The sequence below is a fragment of the Crocodylus porosus genome, unplaced genomic scaffold (assembly GCF_001723895.1).
Source record: "Crocodylus porosus isolate Cpor-Errol unplaced genomic scaffold, CroPor_comp1, whole genome shotgun sequence".
Lineage (NCBI taxonomy): Eukaryota > Metazoa > Chordata > Crocodylia > Crocodylidae > Crocodylus > Crocodylus porosus.
In genome coordinates, this window is record NW_017728886.1 from 196628148 (window position 1) to 196655030 (window position 26883).

Below are 26883 nucleotides of genomic sequence, written 5' to 3' on the forward strand. Positions count from 1 at the left end.
GCTCCTCACCAGTCTCCGTGGAGATCCCAGGGCCCTGCCAGTGCATGGACAGAGACAGGGACAGGGCAGAGTGCTGTTGCAGCGCTGCTGCCCCCAGGGTCTCCATGGAGACGACCTGGGGCCGCACAAACAGGGGCTACTGAGAAATGGAGCCCGGCCACTGACCAGATGGCCCACTCCTGACAACTCTTCACAGTTATCTATCTTGGACAACTGAAGTTAAAATAAGCTTAACATAGTATATGTCTTTGGTATGTTTGAATTTAACTATAATGTAGTGTACAATATGTTGGAAATCATACGTACTAGAGGTTGATTGTGCAACCACAATCTGTATGTGTTTATCTGCAGCTAGATAGCTCATCAATCAGATTGGCGATATTAAACAGTCTTTTTACATCTGGGCTGCCAATGGAATCTAAAAATGCCAAAATGTATTGCTGGTTGTTAATTATTTAATGATAGACTTGAGTACATGAAATGATTTGTCACTATCTCATCAATTGCTACTCTTAGGGGGCCCCTACACATGCAGGTAAAGGCATGATGGGATCTAATATGCACTCCCACACAGTTGCACTTCCTGCCATACCACACATGCATGGTAGGAGGCATGATTGCGGGATGGCTCATTAGATCCCATTCTGCCTTATTGCTGGTACAGGGGGAGCCCAATGCCAGGTTCCCCCTGCAATGGCAAGAAGCAAGCTCCTGCAGCTGGGAGCCCCCCTCAGATGAGGGGGCTGCCACAATCTCCCAGCCTCAGAGGTGCGTGAAATGAGGGTGCATTTCCTGTTTGCTTTCTGTGTCTTCTGTTTGCTTCATGCCCCCCCTGAGCCTGGGAGATTTCAGCAGCTTCAGTCTCCCATCTGTGGGGGTTTCATGTACTCCCAAGGCTGAGAGGTCATGGCATCTGTGATCTCCCAGCCACAGGGGTTTCACACACCCCTGGGGCAGGGAGATTGTGGCAGCTACATCTCCCAGCTCCGGGGATTCCACGCAGCACTGGGGCTGGGAGATTGTAGCTGAATCCTCCTGGCTGCAGGGACCCAGCTGGGTCCTGGCACCAGGAAGTACACTACCAGAACCCAGTGTCAACAGCTCTGGGACTCTGGGTCCTGGCAGCTGTGGGGTGCTGCCAGGACCCATAGCTAGCAGCTGATGTTACCCATCAATGAATGGTCATTTAGGGCCAGAACTGATTGTTGGGCATGATATCAGAGCATTGTGATGAAGTGTAAATTTTCTGTTAATTTTTCTGTTGATAAATACCATCATAGGACATTAGGTTTGGAAGGAACCTCATGGGGTCATCTAGTCTGGCCCCTTGCTCAGGGCAGGATTCTTTGTGACTAAACTATCCTAGTCAAGTGTCCGTCTAGCCCGCTCTTGAAAATTTCCAGGGGTAGCAATTCCACAACTTGGTTCCAATGCGAAACCACCCTCTTAATCAGAAAATTCTCAAACGTACTCTGCTGCAATTTAAGACTGTTGCTCTTAGTTCTGTCCCATGCAGCAACAAAGAAACATCTCGATCTCCATCCTCTTTATCCATCCACCCTTCAGATATTTGAAGACTGTTATCAAATCCCCCCTCAGTCTTCTCTTCTCCAGACTAAATAACCTTAATTCTTTTAGCCTTTCCTCATAAATCATTTTTTCCAGGCCTCTAATCATTTTTTATTGCTCTTCTTGAAGTGCAGGGCCCAAAACTAGACACAGTACTTTAAATGAGGCTTTACCAGTGCTAAACAGAGCAGAAGACTCACATACCTTGATTTACAAGAGTCACTCCTGTTAATGCAACCCATTATCCCATTGGCTTTTTTTCAACAAGAGCCTACTGTTGTCTCATATTCAGCTTACTGTAACCCCTAGGTCTTTCTCTGCAGTTCTGCAGCCTAGCCACTCATTCCCCAGTCTCTATTTGCACATGCAGTTATTTGAAACCAAATACAGGACTTTAAACTTATTTGTGTTGAATTTTATCTGATGATTTCAGACCATATCTTCAGTTCATCATTCTGGTCTTAGGCTTTCAGAGTGTCTGCAGATTTACAGTGTCAGCTGTAAATTTCCTAATAGGCATGCACTCAATCCCATTGTCCAAATCATTAATGAACATGTTAAATGATATCTGACCCAGATCAAACCACTGGGGAACTGCACTTTTTACCTTCTCCCAGGTCAGGGATGACTGACTCTGGTGAATCCATAAAGGATTTTCCTGATTACTTGTTCTCCTCTAGATGCTTCAGTATTCCTTGAGGACCTGCTCCATGATACTTACTGGTTTGTAATTCCCTAGATCCCCCTCCTTTTTCTTAAAGATGGGCACTATATTTGCACTTTTCCACTCATCTGGGTCCTCATTTAACTTAAACTGTTTCTCACAGTCAGTAGCTAATAGCTATCCATATACAGCTTCCCACAAATAGGAAAAGTCAAGTTGATACTTTATAATAAGTACTCATATGTAGTGTAAAAATAGTAATAATAACTCATTTAAAAGTTTTTTAATGTGCTGCTTAAATTTAAGATTTAGGATTATTTTAAAATATATACATTTTCATTGGGGCAGGAGCTAGGGTGGGGGTGCTACCCAGCCAGGGTGGTGAATGGGACCTGGGGTTGGGGCAGGGTGTAGGACGGAGTTGCGGGCTCCTTGTTTGGGGGACATGGGGTGGGGTGGGGCTGGATCCCTGCCACTGCACGCACCCCCTGGGAAGGCATGGGGGGGCATGTGCCCCTCCCAGATTTCTGCGCAGGGTGGATGTGAGCTGCCTGCTGTGGGCTCGGGGCTCTCCACTCTGCTGCCTTTGTCCTGGGGGTTCTGGGTTGGCCACACACCCCTGTGCACCTAGAGGCAGTGGTGAGTTGTGCCTCCTGCTGCTAGCTGAGCAGGTGACTCATGGCTGATGCAGAGCCCATGGGGCAAAGGCAGCAGAGCAGAGAGCCTCAAGCCCACAGCAAGCAGCCTGCATCTGCCCTTGCCCTGCTCAGCTTCACTCTGGTTAAAAGCATCCCTGCGCTTAAAAATGGTGGTGGCAACACTTGAACTAAAGCTCATTTGACAAGCTTTATTTCAAGCACCCCTGCCGCTATTTTTAAGCTCTGGGCTGCTGATCCCCTGGAAGAACTGCCCATGGCTGCATCCCACACCCTGCCCCAGCTCCCATTTACCACCCTGACTGGGCAGCGCCCCCAGCCCCTGCCCCACTCCCTCCCTTACCGTGGGGGGCCTCAATCTGCCCCCCCCCGCACACCCCATCTTCTCTACAGACTTACCTGCAGGGCGCTGCTCTCCATGCTGCCTGGCTGCATTCCTGAAAATCAGTTATCGGATCAGTATTGGCCAATGTGGCTGGTTAGCAATCAGCTATTGGTATCGGCCAAAAATATAGTTATTGGTGCACCCCTGCTTTTCAGAGTATGCTGTGTTTTTTGCCAAGCATGAGTACATGTTTTTCATAGTTTTTACTTGGTACATTTTCCATTTTGTTTATAAATTACTTGGTACTACTTTTATTTACAAGAAGTACTACTACAGTTATGTGGTTGAGATGTAGCTTAGAAAAAACTCAGCAGACATATTTTTGTGGATTTTTTTCACCCTGGTTTATTTTGCTCCAGTACTTAGTCACAGATATAAAGATGTGGTTGCTTCATTTCCACAGTCTCTAGCGTGCTGGGGAACTAGAGGCCTGAGGTAACTTCTGAACCCAGGTCATCTCTAGCTTTGCTGCCAACAAAGAAGGCCATGTTACAGTCCCAAAGGATACAAATCTAATTGCAGAAAAACATAGCGTGCAATAAATTTCACTGACTGACTTTTGATTCTTGTGTGATGAGCACTAAAAATTTGATTACTGCTTTGCTTTTGTTTAACTGGCTTCAATAGATTTTTATTCTAGGAGTATCAAAATATATGATAATATTTACATGTTAAAACAAATACTGACATCAGAAAATGTTTTGTTATAAAATTACTGTAGAGGAGAGATTATCCAACAGTTACCTTAATCAAATAGCCAAAAAATTGCGTGTGAAATTGTTTGGAAACATTTTTTAGCAAGAGAAGGTAAAATATTAGTAATCAAGGTTGGGGAGTGGGGGGATGGTTTACTAGAACAAAAATAAGTAATTAACTTGAGACAAGGTGATACGCAATATAATCATAGTAAAGTTATGTGTAGCCTATGCTGGTTAGGTTGCCTGCAGCACTTGCACAGACTTGGCATCACTGCTTGCAGTGGTGACACATACTGAGCCACACAGCACATTTGAGGGGGCCTCTGTCAGGCATAGTAAGTCTGAGCCATAGATGTGGTTTAAAGGCACAAGGAAGAGACATGCATAACAAAAGAAAAACAGTACGACACAAAAAGTTGTTAAAATAGGGTAAATTGTGACATGGTTCTGAATAGTAATGAATTCAAAATGCTTTTTTGTTTGTTTCTTTTAGGCAGAAACTAATTCTCCATAATGAAAATGTCCCAGTTATCATGAATACATATTTTAGTCAGAAAGTGTTCTTCAGAGAACACACAGAAATAAAGGATAAGATGCATTGTCCGGAGGAGTTGCTTATTAGAAGAAATATTGTATCTTTGGCACAAATATTCACCCTAAATGATCCCAGAGACAGTGCGCCCCAGCAATCTGCAGTTAATCAGGTAAGGTTCATCTTGTTTGTAGTTTATCACTTTGTAACAAATCAGTTGAACAGATGTTTGGAAATCATAACAAAAACAGAAATCCTGAAATACTGATACTCTCTTCCCTTTTTATTTAGCCAAAGCTGAATAATATGTGCTATTTGTTTTAATAATATTTTATATGTGGAGGCTTTTGGTCAGTCCAAATCCTGAACTGCTGTGAGACTGTTTTGCTATAGTTTTACTACCATGCAGAATAACAGTGCTGATATCACAGCTTTGTTTTTCAATGATTCCCTTACTCTGTGAATCTCAGTACCTCAGTAACCTTTTTAAAACTATACATAAACATTGTATTTTTATGCTTCCATATTTGAGTGTTTTCCCTTCCTATTGAGTCCTTTCTTTAAAATACCAGTTATTGGCTATATGGAAATAGTCATGATTTTAAAACCTATACACACAGATGATTGAGAAGGGTGTCTCAAATTCAAGTTTTCAATTTAAGAGATACATTTTAAAGGAATCAGGTTTTCAGATGGTGAATGCCCAGCACTGTTTTAAGGACTTGAACTCCTGAAATCACTAGTCATGTTTGAAAATTCTGGCTAAAGTGTGGTGTTGTTGGTACACAAATAAATTATCATAACATAAGCCAGGGTGTGACTTTATAGCATGCCAGCTACTTTGTGGCAATTGTGCCAGCTCCTGTGCGGCTACTTTGTGGTAAGGCTGTGCGCTCAGGCAGTTAGTACCAAATAGCTGATGCATTCCAAATGCACACCCTAGCTCAGTGAGGGCCAACCTTTTTGGCAGGCCTGCCACAAATTAGCCCTTCACACCCACCAAGTGCCACTCCGAACCCCTTCCCTTCTTTAATCTGCTGTTCTGTTTTCTCCTTTCTGCCCTGAGGGTCCTGTCTCTATTTTGTCTGTCCCCTCCCGGGTCTGCTGAATAGTGTTCTTTTGTACTGATTGCAAAAACTGTTATAGCTACACTAGCATAAAAGATTTCAGTTTGACCAAGGATTCTGTTGCTGCTTGAGTATATGAGTACTCTTTGAACTGTACTGTCTTTTCAGGGACAGATCTGGTCCTACCAAAATGAAAGGGAGCTCTCTCTGAACATCAGTTCCTAGCAGGGCAAATGTGTTTAGGTTTGCAAAGAGCTAGAAGAGCTAAAAAGCAAAAAGACTAAATTTTGTGTATTTTTTTTTTAATTAGACACACAGATGGTATTTAAAACAGGGGTTGCAAAGGAATGAGAAAAGATTGATGGACACTATACTTTTGATAAAAGTTTTTAAATGGGGATGAATGAGGTCATGTCTGAGGCAGCAAACAGCGTGGCTTTAATGAAAAGAAACTTAGTTTCTTTCAGTTGTAGTGAAAGAACAGAAGTAGGTTAGGGTTTCCTCCCTTTTTTTTAATAATCCAATACCTTTCACACTGTGGCTTATAAATTTGAGACCTGAATTATTGCCTTGTAAAACTGCACACCCCTTTATCTGCCATGAATTTAAAACTTGTTGAGTCTATTTTATTTTGAAGGTTTATACTACTCTTTATGGGGGAATAAACAGAACTACCAAGAATTATGTAAAAATCCTTCATGAAGCAGGGTGATAAATACTGATGCCAATTCTTTCTTCCTCTTAACATTACTGGCCTCATATGGATTGAGCTAATTTAATCCAGGGCAGTAATTACATGGAAGAGAATACTATGTGCTGAATTATAGGATCCCTAGTACATTAATTAAAAATCCAAGGGAATTTAGATACTTCTAACCAGTATTTATAGTAAATGTTTTGAAAATAATCCAGGCTCTTTTATAATTAATTTTAGTTGAAGTTCACGTTGCGTTGCTATGTGGTTTAATAATCTATACAATAATTTTGTTCTATGGCTTTGTATTTACCAGATTGCTTGTACCAACATGACTACTCCAGCTATGCAGATGCATAGCAACCCTGAATCCAGACTACAGCCATTAGCATTCAGTGTCCTACATGACTCTCTGCTTGAAGTGGTGGAAAACCAGGGAGCAGCTGGCTGGAAGGGAGTGCAAGTACGAGTTGTCATCCAAAGGGTGTATTATCTGCCTGCAAGAGAAGATTTCAGATGTCAACCTCCAGGGAACAATTCTGTTCTTCCAACACCCTTTTTAAGTTCAGATGGGCCAAATGTTAGGTGAGTAATAAAACGTGCATATTAACCTGGTGAGGTTTTAGCATCAGGGAGGAAATTGGGGACTGGCCTCAGTCCGTACCAGCTAAGCATATTCAGCTAAGTAGCATAATCTAACTAGAAAAAGAAGAAGGATATACTTTTAATAGACCCAGTATAGTGTGGATTTGGTGCTAGCTAAAGGAATGACTTATGCTGCACCATAAACTACTGGTAGAAGGTTGAAAAATAAGTGATTGGAAGATAATTTAAACCAGGTGATGATTTTGTACTTCTGCCATTAATATTTGAGTTTCACTGAAGAACTACTACCTCAGCTACCTGTCATTAACTATTTCAGTTTTCAAAGCACATGACCAGTAACTAACTATTTCTCACACAGCATTCTTTTGGAATAAAAGAAAATTGTCTCTAGAGATGAGAAGATGAAGGCTTGTCTTAAAGATTTTACACGGATGTAGTTATAGCAATACAGCTCTACTTATACAAACTTGTAGCATAAATTTCTGGCCCCTTTGAAGTAAATGTCAAAACTCCCTACCATGGTTGTAGTGTAGTAGAATTAAGTGACTTCTGCCAAGTTAGTTCCTTCTGGATTGCTGCCTTAGTGCAGAAGAAGTCTTCTACATATGCAAGACTGGCAACAATTAGTGGTTTATAGCAACATTTTCAAAGTCTTCTGTTTAACCTTTTGCTCCCTGAAAATTGAATATTGTCAGCGTCTAGAGCAGTAATTCTCAAGCTTTTTGGGTTCAAGGCACCCATTTATAATTTTTGTGCATTGAATTGGCACCCAGTTGCAAAAACAAATGTATATATTAGTGCTTACCTTTTTACAGAGAAGCCAGGGAGTGGGGTAAGGGATTGTCCAGACAGGGACAAGTCTGACTCTGTGCTTGGGGTGCTCCCGGACCCTGATTGAGAATTTCTGGTCTGCAGTATAGAGGAGTCGCAGTGCCATCTCACTTTTTCTGCACAAAAGTGATAACGAATACAGCTTCCTTCCGTGCCTTTTGTAATCCTTTTCTTCTTGTGCGTTGGGGATGAAAAAGAATGAACTGGGTGTCGCTTAGCATCTTCATGTTTAACATTTCCATGATTTTATTTAAATAGCATTTTGGGGGGTTTAACGTACTAACACATAGCATGTTGGGTTGAAACTTTGTACAGCAAATTCAGTCAGTTTTGTGTTCACTCAAAGTGCTTTATTTGGGCGAAGTCAGGTTTTCTGCACATGTGAGGGTTTTGTGTGTTTGTTACTTTTTGAGTCCATGTGAGGTATAGAAGCTAATGGTAGCTAGGCCCTGTATGGTTAAGTGCATTAGTTCCCTTCTGAAGCCTTTGTAGGGTCATTGGCAGTTCTCCAAACCTCATCTGCTACAAGCCTGGAGATCTGTTCAGACACGCTTTTCATTGGAGCTTAAGAAACTTGTGCACCCCTTTGTGATTTCAAGCATAATAGAGTCTTCCCACTTGTCATTACTCTGAGCCATAGGACAGTTTACAAAGATTTTATAGTATTTCTAGTCTTCCTCTCAAATATTAAGAGGCTTACTAATTGCTAAAGAACTAAAACTGAATTATCAGTCACCCTACAGACATACGAGCACAGAGGTGGTCAGTCACATTAGTCATATATTCCTAGTCTGCCATGTGCCACCCACGCATAGAGGCTGCCCGTGCCACTTGTCATGTATGCTGTAGGTGCCAGATCCCTGTTCTAGAAATGTGATATCATGGGGGTATTTTGGATATGCATTTTTTGAGAAACATTTTAAAAACCTATTGCTTACATAATGTAAAACAAAAACTGTTAAAGCAGTAGAAAATAATGGTAATTTTAAACTCAACGTATCTTCCCTATTCCTACTTGCATAACTATTTTCTACATGTATAAAGAGGATATCTGCGAAAGGGTATGATTCTTTACTGGTAAGCAAATGGATTAGATGAACATTTTTGTAGCTCTCTAACTGCTATGAATCAAACGTGAGCTTCTTGGTATTCTGCAGGACACACACACACAAAAAATACTTTTTAGAGTCCAATAAGTTCTCTAGCATTTGTCACTCATAAATTAGTCTCATGTTTCTCTTGTTATTCTGAAATCATTTACCGTTCCCTCCAGTAACTAACTGTTCTTGTACTTTCTGTGCTCAAAGAGTGTGGGGAGAGGAAGTGAAAATATAACTTGCCATGACTATTGTTTCTTCCCAACATTTCCTGGCATGCAGATTTCTTGTTTTCCCCTGCTAGGAAGAGAGGAGCTGATACAAATAATATAACCCTTTTTATTTCACCCTAATTGGTTTGACTGTCTTTGAGGCTGTCTTTGAGGCTTTGACTGTCTTGTTTGGCTGTCTTTGAGGCTGTCTGATTTAAAAAAAAAAAAAAAAATTATCACGAGTTTTCAACTCGTGAGGTACCTGACTCATCATGTCAACTTGTATTTTGTGTTTCTGGTATCAAGAAGTGTATAATTTGGGTTTTTTCTTGTTATTATCTGCTTGTTTTGAGTGGGATGTTTGAGTTTGCTAAAAGCATAGTTGGTCAGTTTTGGTCTTTAGAGGACAGAGATCACTATGCAGTATTTAGAGAAGCTAAAATTAAAAAAAATTGAAGGGCTACTGAACAGTTAAACAAATCCAAGAGTTCAAAAGATTTGGAGATGGAAAGCTGGGCAGAAGAGGCTGGTACCTATTAAAAAAGAAAAGCTTAACAACTTTAAAAAGAAATAAGTGCTGGCTTTTAATCCACACTTTAAAATCTTTGTGGGTGAGCAAAGAAAATTTCCATTTGCTTCTCTTGGCAAATGTTCTGACCTACTTCCCACCTGAATGTTAAAATTCTAGCCTATAAGAGCATTCTATTCTCAGTAGGTACAAAAGAAAATACATTGCACCTAAAAATATTGGTATGTAACCAGATTATTTTCCCTGGTTATGAGTAGTCCTTTTGTTTGTTCTTTGTCTCCAGTTTTAGAATTACTTGTCAGGGCCTTGAGAAGCAATATTGGTGGTTCTGTCATGTAAACAGAAGGTCATGTGAGCAAAATATCTAGGCCAGCCAAAGGTGAACGTGTGACTAGAAAAAATGGAGGTGGGAGGGATTTTGCATTTTGAACAGGGTGCACAAAACCTTACAATCATTGCAGCTGGGATCAATTATGAGTTGGCATGTTGTTTTAAGTTTCTGTACAGAGCATAATGTTGTCATGCCAGGTACAAAGGATACAGTGACAAATACAGATCCTCTGAAACTGATTCATATCAGAATTGTCTTTCATCTTTCCCTTCTTCCCTTTCCACACTTAAGAATCTTCCTGCCTGTCTTAATGCAAGAATAGTTGACAGGTTAACTTGTCTAGCAGTACCCATAAATAAAATCTAAGGGTCAAATGCAATAACGAACATTACAAGCAGGTAAATTGATGTTTAGGTAACTCATAGTATTTACGTTATGGAGAATCTCATCTTAAATTATGCAAGACTCCTTTTACAAATTAGTGCATGGTTTATTATTTGAAACTAGGCTGAGATGGAAGAGACACTCATCAAAGATCCATGTTCACATATGTTAGCATCTGTCAAAATATTTTCTTTGTTGTCCAAAGTTACTCTGTTTACAGCATTCCATTCATTTTTTTCAACAAAACATTTCTAAATAGAGTTCTCATAAATTAAATGATTTTTTTTCTAATTGCACTGTGTTTCTGGGATGCATTTTTTCAAGTGAAAGATAAACAGGAAATAGGTAATGGAGGACTCTTCAGTGCATGCCATACATTAGAAGTTGTTCCCTATTTTCAACATCCTAGGAGTGAAGATATGTGCCTTTAATATTCTTGTGAAGTAGTCTAATTGCTGCTTGACAGGGGAAAGATAAAACTATACCATTCAGGGACGAGTGATGTGTTTCTGCTTTCCCATCTCTTATAAAGAAAGCCTGAGCCTTGATCAGTGCAACTCACAGTCTCCAGGTACTAAAAAGGAGAGTAGAGCGACAGTTTGCTTTTGGGAACCCAGATTTGGCATCTTACTGTTAGGCTGAGAGGTTCAACTTTTTTATGTATTTCAAATGGTTGATTCCTTGTCCATCTCTCCCCAAACATGGCCCTGAAACCTGTTTCCTTGGGGCTGAATCTGAAGTTTGAGTAATTGAATTTGGACTCCTTTCAGTCCTCTAGCACAACACTTTGTTAACCTTACACTGGTTTATTTTTCAGAGCTAAATATTTACATAATCTTATTCCAGTGGAAGGGAAAACATAAGTGCTATTATTTGATAGTTTGTAAACCCTCTTTCCCCCTCACCACAAATGTTGCCACTCTTCCATTCCTGTTTCCATATCATCTAATCAGATAGGCTGTCACGTATGAAAGTTCATGCCTCTTTGAACCAGTTAGTTTATATGCCGCCCTACTCTACCTTATGCCATTCTTGCACTGGTTATATATAGCTAAACTTTATTTAGTTGTCTTTGTTGCTAAATTGTATCACTTCTATAGTGCAATAGTTGGTACAGGACAGAAGTAGATGGTGGCCAGTAACAAGCACAAGCATTGAAGGATCCTAATTCTTTTGAAATGGAAATGAACAGAAATTACCATCAATTATTATCGTTCCTACTTTGAGTGTGTGGTCAGCAAAGTGCTGCCTGTGGCCACTAACTAGTAGGGCTGTGCGAAAGGCACCATTCGGTTTTGCCTTGAGTGTCGATGGTTCGAGAGAACAGTGTTTGTCTCAAATTTCATTTCAAGTCAAAACAGCTCTTCCGTTCTGTTCCATCGAAACAGAAAGGCTGTTTTGACTCTGTTTCGAGTTTCACTGGGGATGGGGAGTCAGACCAGCTTGGCATCCCCAGCACTACATTGCACCGGGGTGGGAGGCAGCCCAGGTAGACTGCTTCCTGGGGCCCTGTGCTTGATTGCGCTGGGCTGCCTCCCGCCCTCAGTGCAATCAAGCAGATAGGGATGCCGGATCTTGCGCTGGGAATGGGAAGTCAGCCCAGCTGGACCAGTTTCCCATCCCCAGCTTATGGTTGAAATGTTTCAACTTTTGAAACATTTCAACCAGCCTCATTTTGTTTCAAGACTACTTCGACTGGCTTTCTTTTGTTACGATTTTGCTGTTTTGAACCTTGAAATTGGTTGAAACGGTGTTGGAACGAAATGGCCGGTGCAATTTCACACAGCCCTACTAACTAGTCCTGTAGAAAAATAAAACTTCACATCAAGGTCTTCACATACTACAGCAATATTGATCATATGTATCAAAATAGAGGGCAGTCTTCCCTTTTGAATATTCCTGAAATGTTCCAGAAACAACCCCGTTTCTACTAACCTGTGATTTTCCTGTGATAGATTCAATGTTTCTCTAAGGTGTACACATAATATACACAGAACAGTATTATGAAACTGCCACGTACTCGGCATTGGTGAGGCCGCAGCTTGAGTACTGCGTCCAGTTTTGGGCTCCACAATTGAAAACGGATGTGGAGAAACTTGAGAGAGTCCAGAGAAGAGCCATGTGCATGATCAGAGGTCAGGAAAACTGACCTTACAACAACAGGCTGAGAGCCATGGGGCTCTTTAGCCTGGAAAAGCCCAGGCTCAGGGGTGATCTGATGGCCACCTATAAGTTTATCAGGGGTGACCACCAGGATCTGGGGGAACGTTTGTTCACCAGAGCGACCCAAGGGATGACGAGGTCGAATGGTTATAAACTACTGCAAGGCCATTTCAGGTTGGACATGAGGAAGAATTTCTTTACTGTCCGAGCCCCCAACGTCAGTTCAAGCACCTCCACTGAACACCTTCAAGAGTAAATTGGATGCTTATCTTGCTGGGATCCTATGACCACAGCTGACTTCCTGACCTTTGGGTGAGGGGCTGGACTTGATGATCTTCTGAGGTCCCTTCCAGCCCTAATGTCTATGAAATCTATGAAATAGTTTACATCTTTTTCATCATTGCTTAAATTGTAACCATTTCTGGCAAGCCCTCATGCCCATACAGTATGTTAGAGTTGCAGCCTTTTGTTGGGGAAACTTTGCTTCAGATGAAAACCTTGTTTGTCACTGTTCCCCTTCTTTTGCCCATTTTATTTCTGTGTTCGCTAGTTATGAGACATGAAATGATTCTGGAAAGAATGTAAAAGAGTAGCAGTGATATTTTGGCTGTATTACCTAGTGGTAGAAACCAGCCTAAAGAGCAGAAAGCTGCCAATTTGCCAAATTTAGCCATAAAGCTACAGTCAAGGTATGTGCAGTCACTTTTCATAGAGTCATTGAATCATAGAAAGTTAGGATTGGAAGGGACCTCAGGAGGTCATCTAGTCCAACCCCCTGCTCAAAGCAGGACCATCCCCAACTAGATCATCCCAGCCACAGCTTTGTCTAGCCAGGTTTTGAAAACCTCCAAGGATGGAGCTTCTACCACCTCTCTGGGTAACCTGTTCCGGTGTTTTACTACCTTCCTAGTGGGAAAATTCTTCCAAATATCTAACCTAAACTTCCCTTGCTGCAACTTGAAACTGTTGCTCCTTGTTCTGTCATCTGCCACCACTAAGAACAGCCTAGCTCAATTCTCTCCCAACCCCCCCCTTCAGGTCTTTGAAGGCTGCTGTTAAGTCCCCTCAGTCTCCCCTTCTCTAGATTCAATAAGCCCAGTCCCCTCACTCTTTCCTCATAAGTCATGTCGCCCAACCCCCTCACCATTTGTTACCCTCTTTCCAATTTGTCCACATCCTTTCTGTAGTGGGGTACCCAAAACTGAACACTGTACTCCAGATGTGGCCTCACCAGTGCTGAATAGAGGGGAATAATAACTTCTCTTGACCAGCTGGCAACCCACCTACCAATGCAGTCCAGGATGCCTTTAGCCTTCTTGGCAACAAGGGCACACTGCTGGCTCGTATTCAGCTTATTGTCCATCGTAGCCCACAGGTCCTTTTCTTCAGAGCTGCTGGCCAGCCTGTACTGGTGCATGGGATTGTGCCAGCCTAAGTGCAGGACTTTGCACTTGCCCTTGTTGAACCTCATGAGATTTTTGTTTGGCCCAGTCCTCCAATTTGTCCCGGTCATTCTAAAGCCTAGCCCTACACTCCAGTGCAGGGGCAGGCAATTATTTTGGGCAGAGGGACACTTAGCAAGTTTTGCCAAGCTGTCGAGGGCCGCCTGGGTAACCCTGCTCCTTGACAGGTGCCCCGCCCCAGGTTGCCATCTTGGGACTGGAAGTCCCACCTCTGACCTCTGACCCTTGCCACTGAAAGTCCCTCCCCTTACCCCTGGAAGTACTCCTTTAGAGAAGAGGGTTTTTGCTATCTTAGAACCGGGGGAAAAAAACAAGTTATGTACTAAAAATCAAATACCCATAATATTATATTTTAATTCAGTTAAAAAATATATTTTTATCATGATATCTGTGTGTTTGTGCTTTATATGTAGAAGTGATTGCATAATAGCTCAAAATGTAGTCTTGTATAGTGTGTGGGGTGTGCAGCAGTGTTGGGGGGTATGGGTGAATGTGGGGTTTGTGGGGAGCTGTAGATGTGTGTGGTATTTGTGGGATGTGTGATGGTGTCTGGAGGAGGGTGTGGCTGTGGGGTTTGCAGGAAGGGTTGCAAGTGGGGAGCCAGCTGGACACTTGCTGCTCCAAGCCTCATGACCACATTTCCGATCCAGCAGCTTCTGCTGCTGCCAGAATGCCGGGGGCTGTCAGGAGGCCGGGGCCTTTCCACCGCCCTGGGGGGATGATCCAGCCACCCCACACCCTGCAGGGGCCCAGCGGCCTGACAGCAGCTTACCCCCTGGCCCTGGGACAGGCAGGGAGGCTGTGCCAGGAGCCAGAGCAGAGTATCATAGAATCATAAAATCAATGAGTCGGAAGGGACCTAGACAGATCATCTAGTCCAACCCCCTGCCATGGGCAGGAAGGAGCTCTGGGGGTGGCAGGGGTCATAAGACCCCAGCCAGGTGCCTATCCAGTCTCCTCTTAGTAGTGGCTGTTTTTCTGCTTTAGAAGCTCCTGCAGCTTCCAGGAGGCCGGGGGCCCTGGGGAAGCTCCTGTCTGGTCCTGGGGGCAGTGTGGGGGGCTGCCCAAGGCCACTGGTGGTGGCACATGGCCCAGGATGTAGGAAGTCCAGGGATGCGGCATAGAAGTTGCACCTTGCGCCTGAGGCTTGGGAAGGCAACAGCCTGGCTGCCCCCACCCACAGGCATCCCCAGCAGGTGCCACCATCTTAGGGGGAAAGCCAGGTCCCCCCTCCCCACAGCAGTCCAGCAGCCTGGCAGCAACTCACCCCCCGCAACCCCAGGACAGGCAGGAGGCTACACCAGGAGCCAGATCAGAGCCATGGCTGCTTTTTTACTTTGAAAGCTTCTGCAGCCTCCTTGAGCTTCCTGCATCCTGGGCCAGGACTCTGCCAGGTTGTGTCACCCCCAACAGCCTCAGGAGGTGACCCGTGCTGCCCCTGGGGCTGGCCAGGAGCTACTCCAGGGCCCCTGGGCTCCTCACGGCCACAGGAACTTCTGGAGCAGAAAAGTGGCTGCAGCTCCATGCCTGCTCCTTGCGCAGCCTCCCCGCCCATCCTGGGGCCAGGGAGCAAGCTGCTGCTGGGCCTCTGTGGGGCAGGGGGGCCTGGGCCTTCCCCCCAGGGTGGCAGCAGCCACCAGAGCCTCCTATGGTGGTCAGCTGGGCTGTTGTTGCCCCAAGCCTCAGGCACAGGTTGGAAGTTCCCCACTGCTTCCCCGCGCCCTGGGCCACATCCCTGCTGGGTCATGCCACCCCTAGCAGCCCCAGGTGGCCCCTGTGCTCCCCCTGGGGGCTGACAGGGGGTTGTGAGCCAGCAACACCCAGGCAATGCCCTGTGGTCAGTGCTGGCAGGAGCCTGGGGTGCAACTGCTTGGGCTCCATGGAGCCTGGCCGAGCTGCCCCATCAGGGAGACAGGGGAGCCACCCCACTCTGGGCCCTGCTAGCGCTGGCTCCCGTGCACCCCCTTGCTTCCAGCCACCTGCCCTAGCCCGGTGGCCAGGTGGGGACCAGTGTGCCCCCTGACCCCCTCTTATGTGAGCTTCCCACTCCAGCATGGGCAGGAACAGCCTCATGGTGCCTGGCTAGTGGGGCAGGGCGGGCCCTGCACTTCCAGGGGCCTGGTTTTCGCTGGGTCCCAATGCCCCTGGCTCTTGTCACTTTTGACTGGAACCAGAAGCAAATAAATATTGATTTTAAAAAAATTTCTCGTGGCCCTGCCAGCCAGCCAGAATCGCCCACAGGCATATTTTGCCCACCCCTGCTCCAGTGTATCTACTACACTCCCCAGCTTGGTGTCATCTGCAGACTTGCTGAGGGTGCACTGTATGCCATCTTCCAAGTCATTGATAAAGACACTGAGCAAAACCAGTCCCAGGGCATGCCACTTGATCCCAGCTGCCAACTAAAAATCGAGCCATTGATTACTACCCTCTAAGCCTGGTGCTCTAGCCAGTTTTCTGCACCTTACAGTCCATTCAACCAGCCCGTACCTCCTTAGGTTGCCTGCGAGAATATTGTGGGAGACCGTGGTATGCCTTGCTAAAATCAAGGCATACCACATCCACTGGTCTCCCCGCATTCACAGATTGTCATCTCATCATAGAAAGCAATCAGGCTGATCAGGCATGACTTACCCTTGGTGAATCCAAACTGACTGTTCCTAATCACCTTCTTCTCCCTTAAGTGCTTAGAAATGGAGTCCTTGAGGATCTGCTTCATTTTTCCAGGGACTGAGGTGAGGCTGACTGGTGTGTAGTTCCCTGGGTCCTCCTTCTTCCCTTTGTTGAATATGGGCACTATGTTTGCCCTTTTCCAATCATCCAGGACCTCTCCTGATCTCCGTGAGTTTTCAAAGATGATGGCTGGTGGCTCTGCAACCACATCAGCCAACTCCCTCAGCACCCTCAGGTGCATCTCTTCCAGTCCCCATGGATTTGTATCCCATCCAGCTTTTCTAAGTATTCCCTAACCTGCTTTTTCACCACTGTTGGCTGCATACCTCCTCCCCAAACTGTGCTGCCCGGTGCAGCAGTCTGGGAGCTGACCTTGCCGGTGAAGACTGAGGCGAAAAAGGCATTAAGCACTTCAGCCTTTTCTGCATCCTCTCTCCCTGGGTTGCCTCCCCCATTCAGTAAGGGACCCACACTTTCCCTGAATTCTTCTCTTGCTACTGACATACTTGTAGAAATCCTTCTTGTTACCCTTAACATCCCTTGCTAGCTGTAGCTCCAGTTACGCTTAGGCCTTCCTGACTTCATTCCTGGTTATACATTTTCATCCATTTTCTCAGGTTATAAATTTAAATTCAGAATAGTAGTTTTCCAGCACCTGTTATTCATCAAGATTTATTCCAAGATGCCATATGTAAAAAATATGGAATTTTTCCCTTATTTTTTGACCTTTCTTCCCCTTGCATTTTTGTATCCTTAAAAGTTATGTGGCTGACAGTGCTGCAAGCAGAAATCCTCCATGTGTGTCTTACATGACTAGCTCTCACTAATTACATGACTTCAGTTCTGACGTGGAAGCAGTGTTACGGTCATGTCGGAGGAGCTCTCCAAAATTTTTATAAAAGCCAGATTGTGTCTCTGGAATTTGTTTTCCTGCTACTATGGTGCAAAAGACGAGAACTACAAATGCTCAGATATAAAATGTGTAGCTGAATTGACATCTGGGCAAATACCTAGGTCTACTAAAAGGTGTTGCATGGAATTTATACATAGTTCATGCTGGTAAACACTATGTACAAATTCAAATGTTTACATGTATAAATAATTATATATGCAAAATTTGAAAATGTGTTCAAAATGGCTACAGATATTGAATATAATTTAAGGTTGCCCACCAGTTGGTGAGGACCACCAATGTTAACTTTTAATCACTGCAGCCTTGGAGACATCATTTGAACATAACATAGACATGCTCTGGAAAGAAAATAGGACCATGGCTTTGGTCCCCTTAATTTACTCTGTTGGCCCCAGTTCATTATTTTTGAAAGAATGGAGTTAGAACATGAGGGACATTTATTAAGGAACTCATTTAGAGAGTGTTGAGATGAGTCTAGAGTGTAATATCTGTCATGACAGGATATTTTACAAATTCTGTTATACTTTTTAGCATGTTGTTATTTCTGTTTAAAAAAAAAAAAGAGAGAGAGAGAAAGAAAAAGAAAAAAGCACATTGACAGCTTGTATAAGAAAAATCATATTTCTCGTGTTACAGGTTGTAGCTTTTAACTTCACTCTTATAGTGAAAATATTTTGACCATCTTTGAAATTCCCTTTTATGTAGGGTGACCATACTTCCTGGTTTGGCAGGGGCAGCCCTGGATTCCTTAGGCCAGTCCTGGATGGTTGATCAAAAGTCCTGGGCCAGAGTCCAACAGGAAGGCAGAGTAGTACGGTACATCAGGCAGGCAGGTGGGTAGGCACCATTGCTGCTGTGCCTGAGTAAGGTGGGCAGCCATCTGGTCACCCTATCTAAGTTGCTATATCCAAGGTTCCTACATTCCTTGGTCCAGCACAGCGGCAGTGGTATCTGCCCAACTCCCTGCCTGCCTGGTTACATCATGCCAGTTCACCTCCCCGCCAGACTCCAGGCCAGAACTTTTGATCAACTATCTGGGACTGTTCCAGCCAAACCAGAATGTATGGTCACCTTACTTTTATGTATATACCAAAATCCAGGTTGTATACAATTCCTAGCTATTTGTATTGTCATCTTCCTGTTTCTTATTTCATGCCATACATGCCTACCATGTTGGATTGTTCTATTTCTGTGATATCTGTCTAACTTAACCTTTAACATGCTGAATAGTCTCCTTCAGATCACAGAGAAACCTCTGTAAGTTTTCATGCAGTGTGACTGAGTGGGAGACAGTCCTTAGACCCCAGCTACTTGGAGCGAGTGCCACATCAACCTATGTATTTACATAAGAACGTAAGTGCCATGCTGGGTCAGAGCAACTGTCCATCCACCTTAGTAGCCTGTCTCCTCAGCAGCCTGTCTCCAACAGTGGCAGTAGTGGATGCTTCAGGGGAAGAGTATATGACCAGGGCATGTCTGGAGTGATTTATATACCCTCCCTGGCATCAACTATCCCTTTTTAGGGGTGTCAGAGGATACATCCGTGATTGCTCTATTTTTAAATACTCATACATGCTCTGGCACTCTAGATAATAACAGAAAACATCATATTTTATATCTTAGGATGGAACACTGTGTATTACCATATGAACCAATCAACTGGTCTAAAAGGGAAAATTAAAAGATACAAGAATGTAAAAGAATAAATCCTTCATAAGGACCCTTCTAGTTCTTAGTCTCTTTCTTAAAGCCTATGGTTTGATACTGGGGTGTAAATTGTAATAAGTAATTAAACTTTCCTGTTTCCCTCTGCCAATTTATTTCAGTTCTGCTTTGGTGATACTTCTGTTCTAATTCTGTTTCTCCTGCATAGAGGGAGGCAGCAGTGCCAAACTGACATTGTGTAATAATGTGGCAAGAGATCTGCTGTGGGCTGAGCTGAGATCACCACCACCTACCTCCATTATTGTAGCTTTGAATTTGTGAGAATATATTATAGGCAAGATACTGTACTAAATAAATGTGAATTTACTGTTTACTGAACTTTGCAATGTAAAGTACATGGATGTATATTGGTTAAGAGGTATTCAAGTCTTATTTGTTGTTACTTCCTTCTTTGAGAAGCAGAAGGAAGGATATGTATTTGTCTCGCAAGCTGGCAAAGATATGAGATTTTTTTATAATGCTCTGAGTTTAAACATTTGATTTGGGGCCTGGGTTTGGCTGTGCTACAAGCTTCTCTGGATGACCTACATTAGAAACACTTGAGGTTAAGATTGAATGCAACTATATCAGAAAAAAATCTCTTTTTTACTGACAAAGAGTGATGTCATCAAACTGCAGAATGTAACTTTTTGGCCATGAAGTGAGCAGAGTGAGCTTTTTTCCTCTTAAAATAAATATTTTCTACTGAATGCTAATAGGATTTCTGACAGTTTAATTCTGAATGATTAGATCTTGGTATGGTCAAGAGATAAATGATGCTATTCTTTGGTCACATCTCACCAGCTTATCTCCCTGCTTAATCCAGAATTTACCAGAGTGATTGGTTTCTTCATAGTTCAGCGGTATGAACTAAGAATGAACCAGCATGATTATGGATAGCTTACCTTTCAGTTGTGTGTTTGCCTATTGACTTCCCTTTTGAATTCATATAATGCCTGATTTAAATTTCTTCTGTGACAGAGTAAAACCTGCTTGTTAAAAGCAGGTTTCCCTATTATTAATCTATGATATGATTCGTTCAGGACTATATATAATTTTGCCTTTTTTAGGCCAGAGAACACGTTTCCCTTTGCTCCTTCCCCAAGTATATATGGAGATCTTTAAGTGCTCCATTTGACATGAAGAAACAAGTGCCAGCATGTGAATTGGCTATTAGGAACAGCAGACACTTACGTTTTTCTGTATGGGGCTATAGTTAATCATCCATATTAGAATAATTAAGTAGATGTGTTTGTTAGGTAAAGAATTCAACATTTGGATTCTCTGCAAAGGTCATTTCTATTTTTTCACAGACTTTTACTTATCCTAAATACAACGTTTGTTTGCATGGTGGCTGAGCCAACAAAGACTGCTGCATTTAAACTTAGTGGCAAAATGTCTAGGTCTGTGGACATATGAATGGAGAGGCAAAGCTTAAGGAAGCAAATCTCACTGCCAGCTGCACACACATGGCCAGATGAAGCATTTCAAAACTGTAGAGTTGAGCAGGCTCTGAACTGAAGGGTAAGCAGTGAAAGTGAGACAGGTTTAGCCCTTGTTTCCCCACTATTTTCGTAAATCCACTGCTTTTTCATGTTCTATCATATTTCCACAACTTTTTAAAACAGAACAGCTTCATTTGCCACAGGTTAACCTGCTCACAGTGTCCCAGCAGGTTACTGTTGAAAATGGTTTTGTTAAAATGTTGGGGAAAGCAAATATTTTACAGAAACGTGGTAAAAATTGGGAAGAGGCAAGGATTTTCGTGGGTGATACCTTTTATTGGACCTACTGCATGGCTAGGATAGCCTTAGGCAAGCTTTCAAATGCAATTAACTGCATTCAAAAGCATTTAAGCCTCTCCCAGTCATGCAGTTGGTCCAATAAAAGATATCATCCACAAAAATCCTTGCCTCTGTCATGTTTCCTGAACCATCATGGCTATAATATTACTTCAATACATATTAAAACTTGGGAGAATTGTTGAGTCTGGATTTGACTTTGCTTACATCAGACTAAATTAGGAGTGCCTCTTCCAACAGGGGTGGATCCAGAGGTGATGTGGTGGCATGGTTGCACCCCCCTTTCAGACCATGCAGAGTCTCTGAAACAAATAAGAATTCCCCACCCACCCTTCCCGTCTGTGCTCAGCAGTATCTCCCCTCCTCTGTTGTCCCATTTCTCTGCCCGACACTGTCCCTGGCTGACCTTGGGGTTGGGTTAAGATCTGGAGCCCATTCCTGCTGGGCTGCACAGGGAGCCAGGCTCTGCTGGGGGCACTGGCGATAGCAGGTGGGTATCCCCTCCCTGTCTGGTCTCCCCAGGTATTCTCTGCAAGTCTGGAAACAGGCACAGGGGCAGGGGAACCCACCTGCTGCTGATGTCCCTCTCTGAACCTAGCTTCCCACGCTGTCCAGCAGAAGCAGGACAGGAGAAGCTCTGGAACTGGCCCTTCTCCTGGGTCTAGCAGTGGTGGGCAGGAGACAGGGAAGAAGGAAGGGCTGTCTGGGTGGTGCTGCTAAGCATAGAGGGAAGTGGAGAGGAGAGGGGGCAGTATTTTGACCTAATTCAAGGACTTAAAAAAAAAGTCCCCAGCTGCTGCTTTTGTATTATGATTTGTCTGGCTTAGTTGGGGAAAGGGAAGTGGGAACGGGGGCAGGGGAAAATAAGGCTGTGTGAATGGATGTGTTTGGGGGGGAGTGGGGAGTGATATCAAAGAAAGAAGAAGAAAAGGTCATTTTGAGCAATGGGAAGGTTTACATTGTGTCACTTAAGAGGGTCAAATTTATCACTCGCTTACAGTCATGTAAGCAAATTGAGGTTAGTGAATTCATATGCAGAGAAGTGAGAGTAGAACTTGATATAGCATTATTTTTTAATGACCCTGAGTTGGACTTATCCTTTGTTCATCAGATATGGAGTAGTTGATCGGGTTTCTTTTAAAAAAATACATTATGTTTTGAAAATGTTAAAAAGCAGGATGATAAATAACAGAACTGACTTTTACTGTGGATAGTTGTGTTGAAAAACTCCAGCTACCCACAACCTGCTATCATATTTTTAAAAACAATTGCCCTTGTTCTATCTGAATGCTTACTTATTCATAAGGCTGCAGAAGCTGAGGCTTAAAGAAGTATATCAGCTGCATCAAGACTTGTTCAATTTTAGCTGTGAAAGTGGACAACACTGTTCATTCCTGTATAGATTTTTAGAAAATTAATGTGAACATTAGAATATAAACCTTAATCTAACGTTAAGAGGTCAATTTTGAGTGGTTGGCCACAGTCCATGATAAAGGAGTGCAAGTGTTCTCTTATTCAACAGTGTTTGATGCAGATGTATTTGCCTCTGAAGGAACAAGACTTGAGCTGGCTCTTGCTGCGCCACTTGGGGGTGGGACTGCATATATGCAACAGTGTGCATATGTGGTTGCTTGTGCCTCCTCTCCCTTTGAGGCAGGTAATTCTCTAATATCTCCAGTATAGAGTGGTCCGCAGAATATGGAAAGTTCAGAGTGCTAGGACTAAGATTGTGACTAACTTGAATAGGAGTAAAGAGCAGCTCCTTGTGTAGTTATGGAGGGTTTGTCTAAAGTTATACACCAAAAGACAGAGGTTCTTAATGAAAGGTAACTTATAATGTTATATTGTCAAATTTAATCACACACACTGTAAACTGCAACCCAAGTGATAACCAGGAATATTAGTTTGGGGCGGGGGGTTGGCATTAGTAGGAGCATTGCCAGCAGATTGAGGGAAGTGATTATTCTTTTCTACTGAGTGCTGGTGTAGCCACATCTGGAGTATGGTGTCCAGTTTTGGGCCCCCCACTACAGAAAAAGTGTGGACAATTTGGAGAGATTTCAGCAAAAGACAGCAAAAATGGTTAGAGGGCTGTGGCACATATCTTATTAGGGGAGGCTGAGGAAATGGGCTGGCTTAGTCTGTAGAAGGGAAGCCTGAGAGGGGATTTAATAGCAGCCTTCAACTACCTGACGTTAGGTGGGTTTCAAAGTGGATGGAGGTAGACTGTTCTCAGTGGTGGCAGATGACAGAACAAGGAGCTCAAGTTGCAGCAAGGGACATTTAGGTTAGATATTAGGGAAAACGTTCTCACCAAAAGGGTGGTGAGGCACTGGAACAGATTACCCAGAGAGGTGGTGGGATCTCCATCCTGAGGTCTTAAAAGCCAGGTAGAAAAAGTCTTGGTCGGGATGATTGAGTTAGGGATGGTCCTGCTTTGAGCAGGGGGTTGGACTAGATGGCCTTCTGAGGTCCCTTCCAACCCTCATTGTTTATGATTCTGTGAATATGTGTAGTGTACTGGTTAGCATTGCTGTCAGTACTGTAACTTTTTGCTAGTCCAACTTTTGTGTACATTTTTAAAAATTCCTCTAAACTTCAGAATTCCATACTTTTTTTGCATTTAATAGAAATATAGATGTATATTTCCTTTTCTGTGCCTGTATATACTGAATTTGTCTGTTTCTTTTTTCTATCATTTTGTTTTTATACTGAGCATAGTAAAAATACAAATATATATATATATATATAAAAAGTATGGTACAAAGAAGCAAACAGTAAAGAAGGTTACTTTTTAATCTTACTTAAAGATTACACTTTAATCTTCATATCTCACTGCATGCATTCAGATAAGTATTTTACCACATAATAAAGTATATCATAAAAGTAGTATATTTGTAATGTCAGATAGCATCAGAACTTGACTCGTTTTGTCTCTGTCGGCATTTTTGTCAATAGATAATTTCCTCCCTTATTATATCCGTCATTGAAAAGCATATCATTCAAGCCTGTCAGAAATACTTGCTGCCTGAACCAGCTGATCATGTGATTTGTGTGTCTCATCCGCCCCCCTTCATCCCCCCGATCAGCGTGTCTTTCTGCACACGCTGTTCAGTAAACAAACTTCAGAGAACCGGACAAAGCTGGTTCAGAGCAGCCAGTTCATTCACACAGACCACTTGGAAAGTGATGCCTTTGCGCAGCCTTGACGTACGGGCTGAGGGGGGTGGAGACATTAGTATTTATGTTTTCATTAAAGCTTTTTATAGCTGTGAGCCAGCTGTAGCTGGTTAACATTAGCCTGGGACATCTATTAGCGTGCAGACTTCTTACGCAGGATAGAGGGCTTCTGATGGAAACAGAGTTGTTACTTAGGGTACTCACGGTTATGTTTACATGAAGGCTGTTTGTGCTGACATAGGATATATGTTAGGACAGCATGAGTCTCTCTAATAAGCTAGAACTTTCCAGGTTGCCATGGGGACTTTTTTGAAATAGTAAATCTTGAGATTTAGAGGCTTTTTTTTTTTTTAAACACTACATTTCAGGGTGGGTTTTTTTTAAAACAGAGAGGTTTTCTGGGGTGCAGACACCCGAAAGAGAGAGTGTGCCTAATCAGACATTAGCAGAGAACCTGAAGGAGTGTTGGGAGATTTTGTTTCTTTTTTCACTGTTTCATAAGGAGGTATGGATTTAACACAGCCTCTTTTGCTGGCTACCTTAATCATTTTGCTGCTTGCAGATGTTAAAATAAAAACCAAAAGCTGCACTTTACTGGAAGAAGCAGAGCAGTAGTCTGACCTGGCTCTGCAGCATCTGTATAGATCAGGTGCTTCAGCAGGGCTTTTTGGTGGTTTTAGCTAAAGCTGATTCAGTTGCTATTAGATAAAAGCACCAAAAAGCCCCACTAAAGTTCCTGATCTATACAGATGTCTGACGAGCTGGGCGCTGCCTATTCTGGGCATGTGCTGCACTCAGTACAGGAGTGTGCCAAGTTTAAAGTAAAGCACCGCTTTTTAATTTTTTTTAACATCTGCAAGCAGCCTCCATTAGTTAAAACTCTGACCAAAATCTCCCATAGGGCACATCCACACATGCAGGCACCTGCATTTGCAGCAGCTGAAATGGGAGCAGCACAAATTTGAGCCAGGGATTTTTGCCTGAGTGCACATGCCCACACTGCACTTTGGTGTGGGGCAAGTTGTGCCACTTGGGGCAAAATAACCCTGCCCAGCTCCCCCTGGATCTGCAGCCAGGGGGAGCTAGAGCCTGGGGCCAGCATCTGGGCTGCCCCCAACAATATAAAAAGCTACCCTGTGTTGGCTCCAGCAGTATAAAAAACTGCCCTGGCAAGCAGCTCAGGGCTACTTGCCCTCAGGAGCTTCTGAGGCCCGCCTGCTTGGTATCTGGGGACACTATCCCTTGTGCCAGCTGGACTGGTGAAGCAGCCCTAACCTGGAGTGACCCCTGCACCCTCTATCTGCTGCAGTAGTCTGGCAGTGGGGGCCGCTGCCTGGCTGTGACCTGCTGCCACCTGCGACAGCATCCTTCCCTTTGGACCTGTGGCCCCAAGGCTGCGCCCCTGCCATGCCCAAATGGGGTGTCTTCACTCTGCCATCTGGGCAGCCATTGCCCAGATGTGCTCCTTGCAGTGGCCTGCTTTGAACTTGCAAAGCGTGTCCTCTTGGGCTAGATGGCCAAGAGGTCAGTCACCTTCTCTGCCTTCCAGCTGGGTCCTCAGTGCTTGCCCTGGACAGGCTCTTCTGCCCAGGTCTCACCACCTGTCTCACCAGCAGAGACCCTGGTATTCCCTGTTTATGAATTGCAAATTCTCTGATAGGAAACCCAAATTCTCTCATTAAAATATCCAAAATAGTGTTCTTCCACTATTAAAATGAAATGCCACTATATATAGAGAGGGCATTTTTTTACTGATATATATGGGCAATATTTTATTAATATATTTGCAAGTGTAAAGCAATTTGGAGGTGGGGGTTGGGGGAGTTTGTGGGTAGGTGTAGGATTTGTGGGGGTGAAGGGCTTGTGCAAGGGTTTGGGGTTTGTGGCTGGGTATATAGGTGAGGGGTTTCTAGATGTGGTTTGGGGATGTGGGTGTGGGGGGCTGTGTGGGGAGGGCTGCTCAGGAGGGGTGGGTCCCCTGCCCCCCCACAGGGTGCAGCCCCCACCCCACAGCACATGGATTGCTGCTGCCACAGGGCCCATAGCTTCCCCCCACAGGGCACAGGCCCCCCCTGCATAGCATACAGGTACCTCCACAGGGTCCCACCCTCCCCCTCTCTGCAGGACCCACAATTCACCCCCACAGCAGCTGTAACCATGGGGGGCTCAGGGCCTGCTGTGGCCAGACCCCTCCAGCATCTCAGAGCCTGTGCTGCTTGTCATGGAATTGGCCTGGTGTGGCATGGTGCAGGGTTGTGCTGTCACCCAGGGTCCCGTGCCACTCTCAGGGACCAGGTGTCACACCAGACCAGGTCCTGCCTCTGGCTGCCAGACCTGCGATGAATGCAGAGAAGGTGTGCAGTGGGAACTGGCCCAGTGTGGCATGCTAGCATGGCTTTGCACAGGAATGGGAGGCACAGCTCCGAGACATGAGGCTCCTATGCAAAGGTGCACTACCTGCCCGGGCTGGGTTGGGCTGGCAGGGCATGTTTTTCATGAGGCTCAGGCAGTGATGCACGGCTGCAGTGCTGTGCCTACAATACATGGGCCACGTCCATTTAACATTTAGAGAGCCTGGGTTACACAGTGCTGCGTCGCTGCCGGCTATGCCTGCAGCCGGGCCACAGTCACACTGGCTGCTGCTGTCAGCACCACAGGGGGTGGGTGGGGAGCAGGCATGTGGCAGCTCCCACTCGAGCCCCTCCAGAAATCCACCCACAGAACGCACAT

General features: G+C 44.1%; 1 protein-coding gene across 5 annotated transcripts in view; it reads left to right on the top strand.

Moving 5' to 3' along the window:
• SPIDR (scaffolding protein involved in DNA repair) overlaps positions 1 to 26883 on the top strand; it is a 318965-nt gene that overhangs the window by 193919 nt on the left and 98163 nt on the right. For all 5 annotated transcript variants that reach the window (XM_019547779.1, XM_019547809.1, XM_019547787.1 and 2 more), the window contains 2 exons: positions 4466 to 4676; positions 6582 to 6850. In XM_019547779.1, coding sequence (XP_019403324.1) covers positions 4466 to 4676; positions 6582 to 6850 — 480 coding nt within the window. The remainder of the gene's footprint in view (positions 1 to 4465; positions 4677 to 6581; positions 6851 to 26883) is intronic.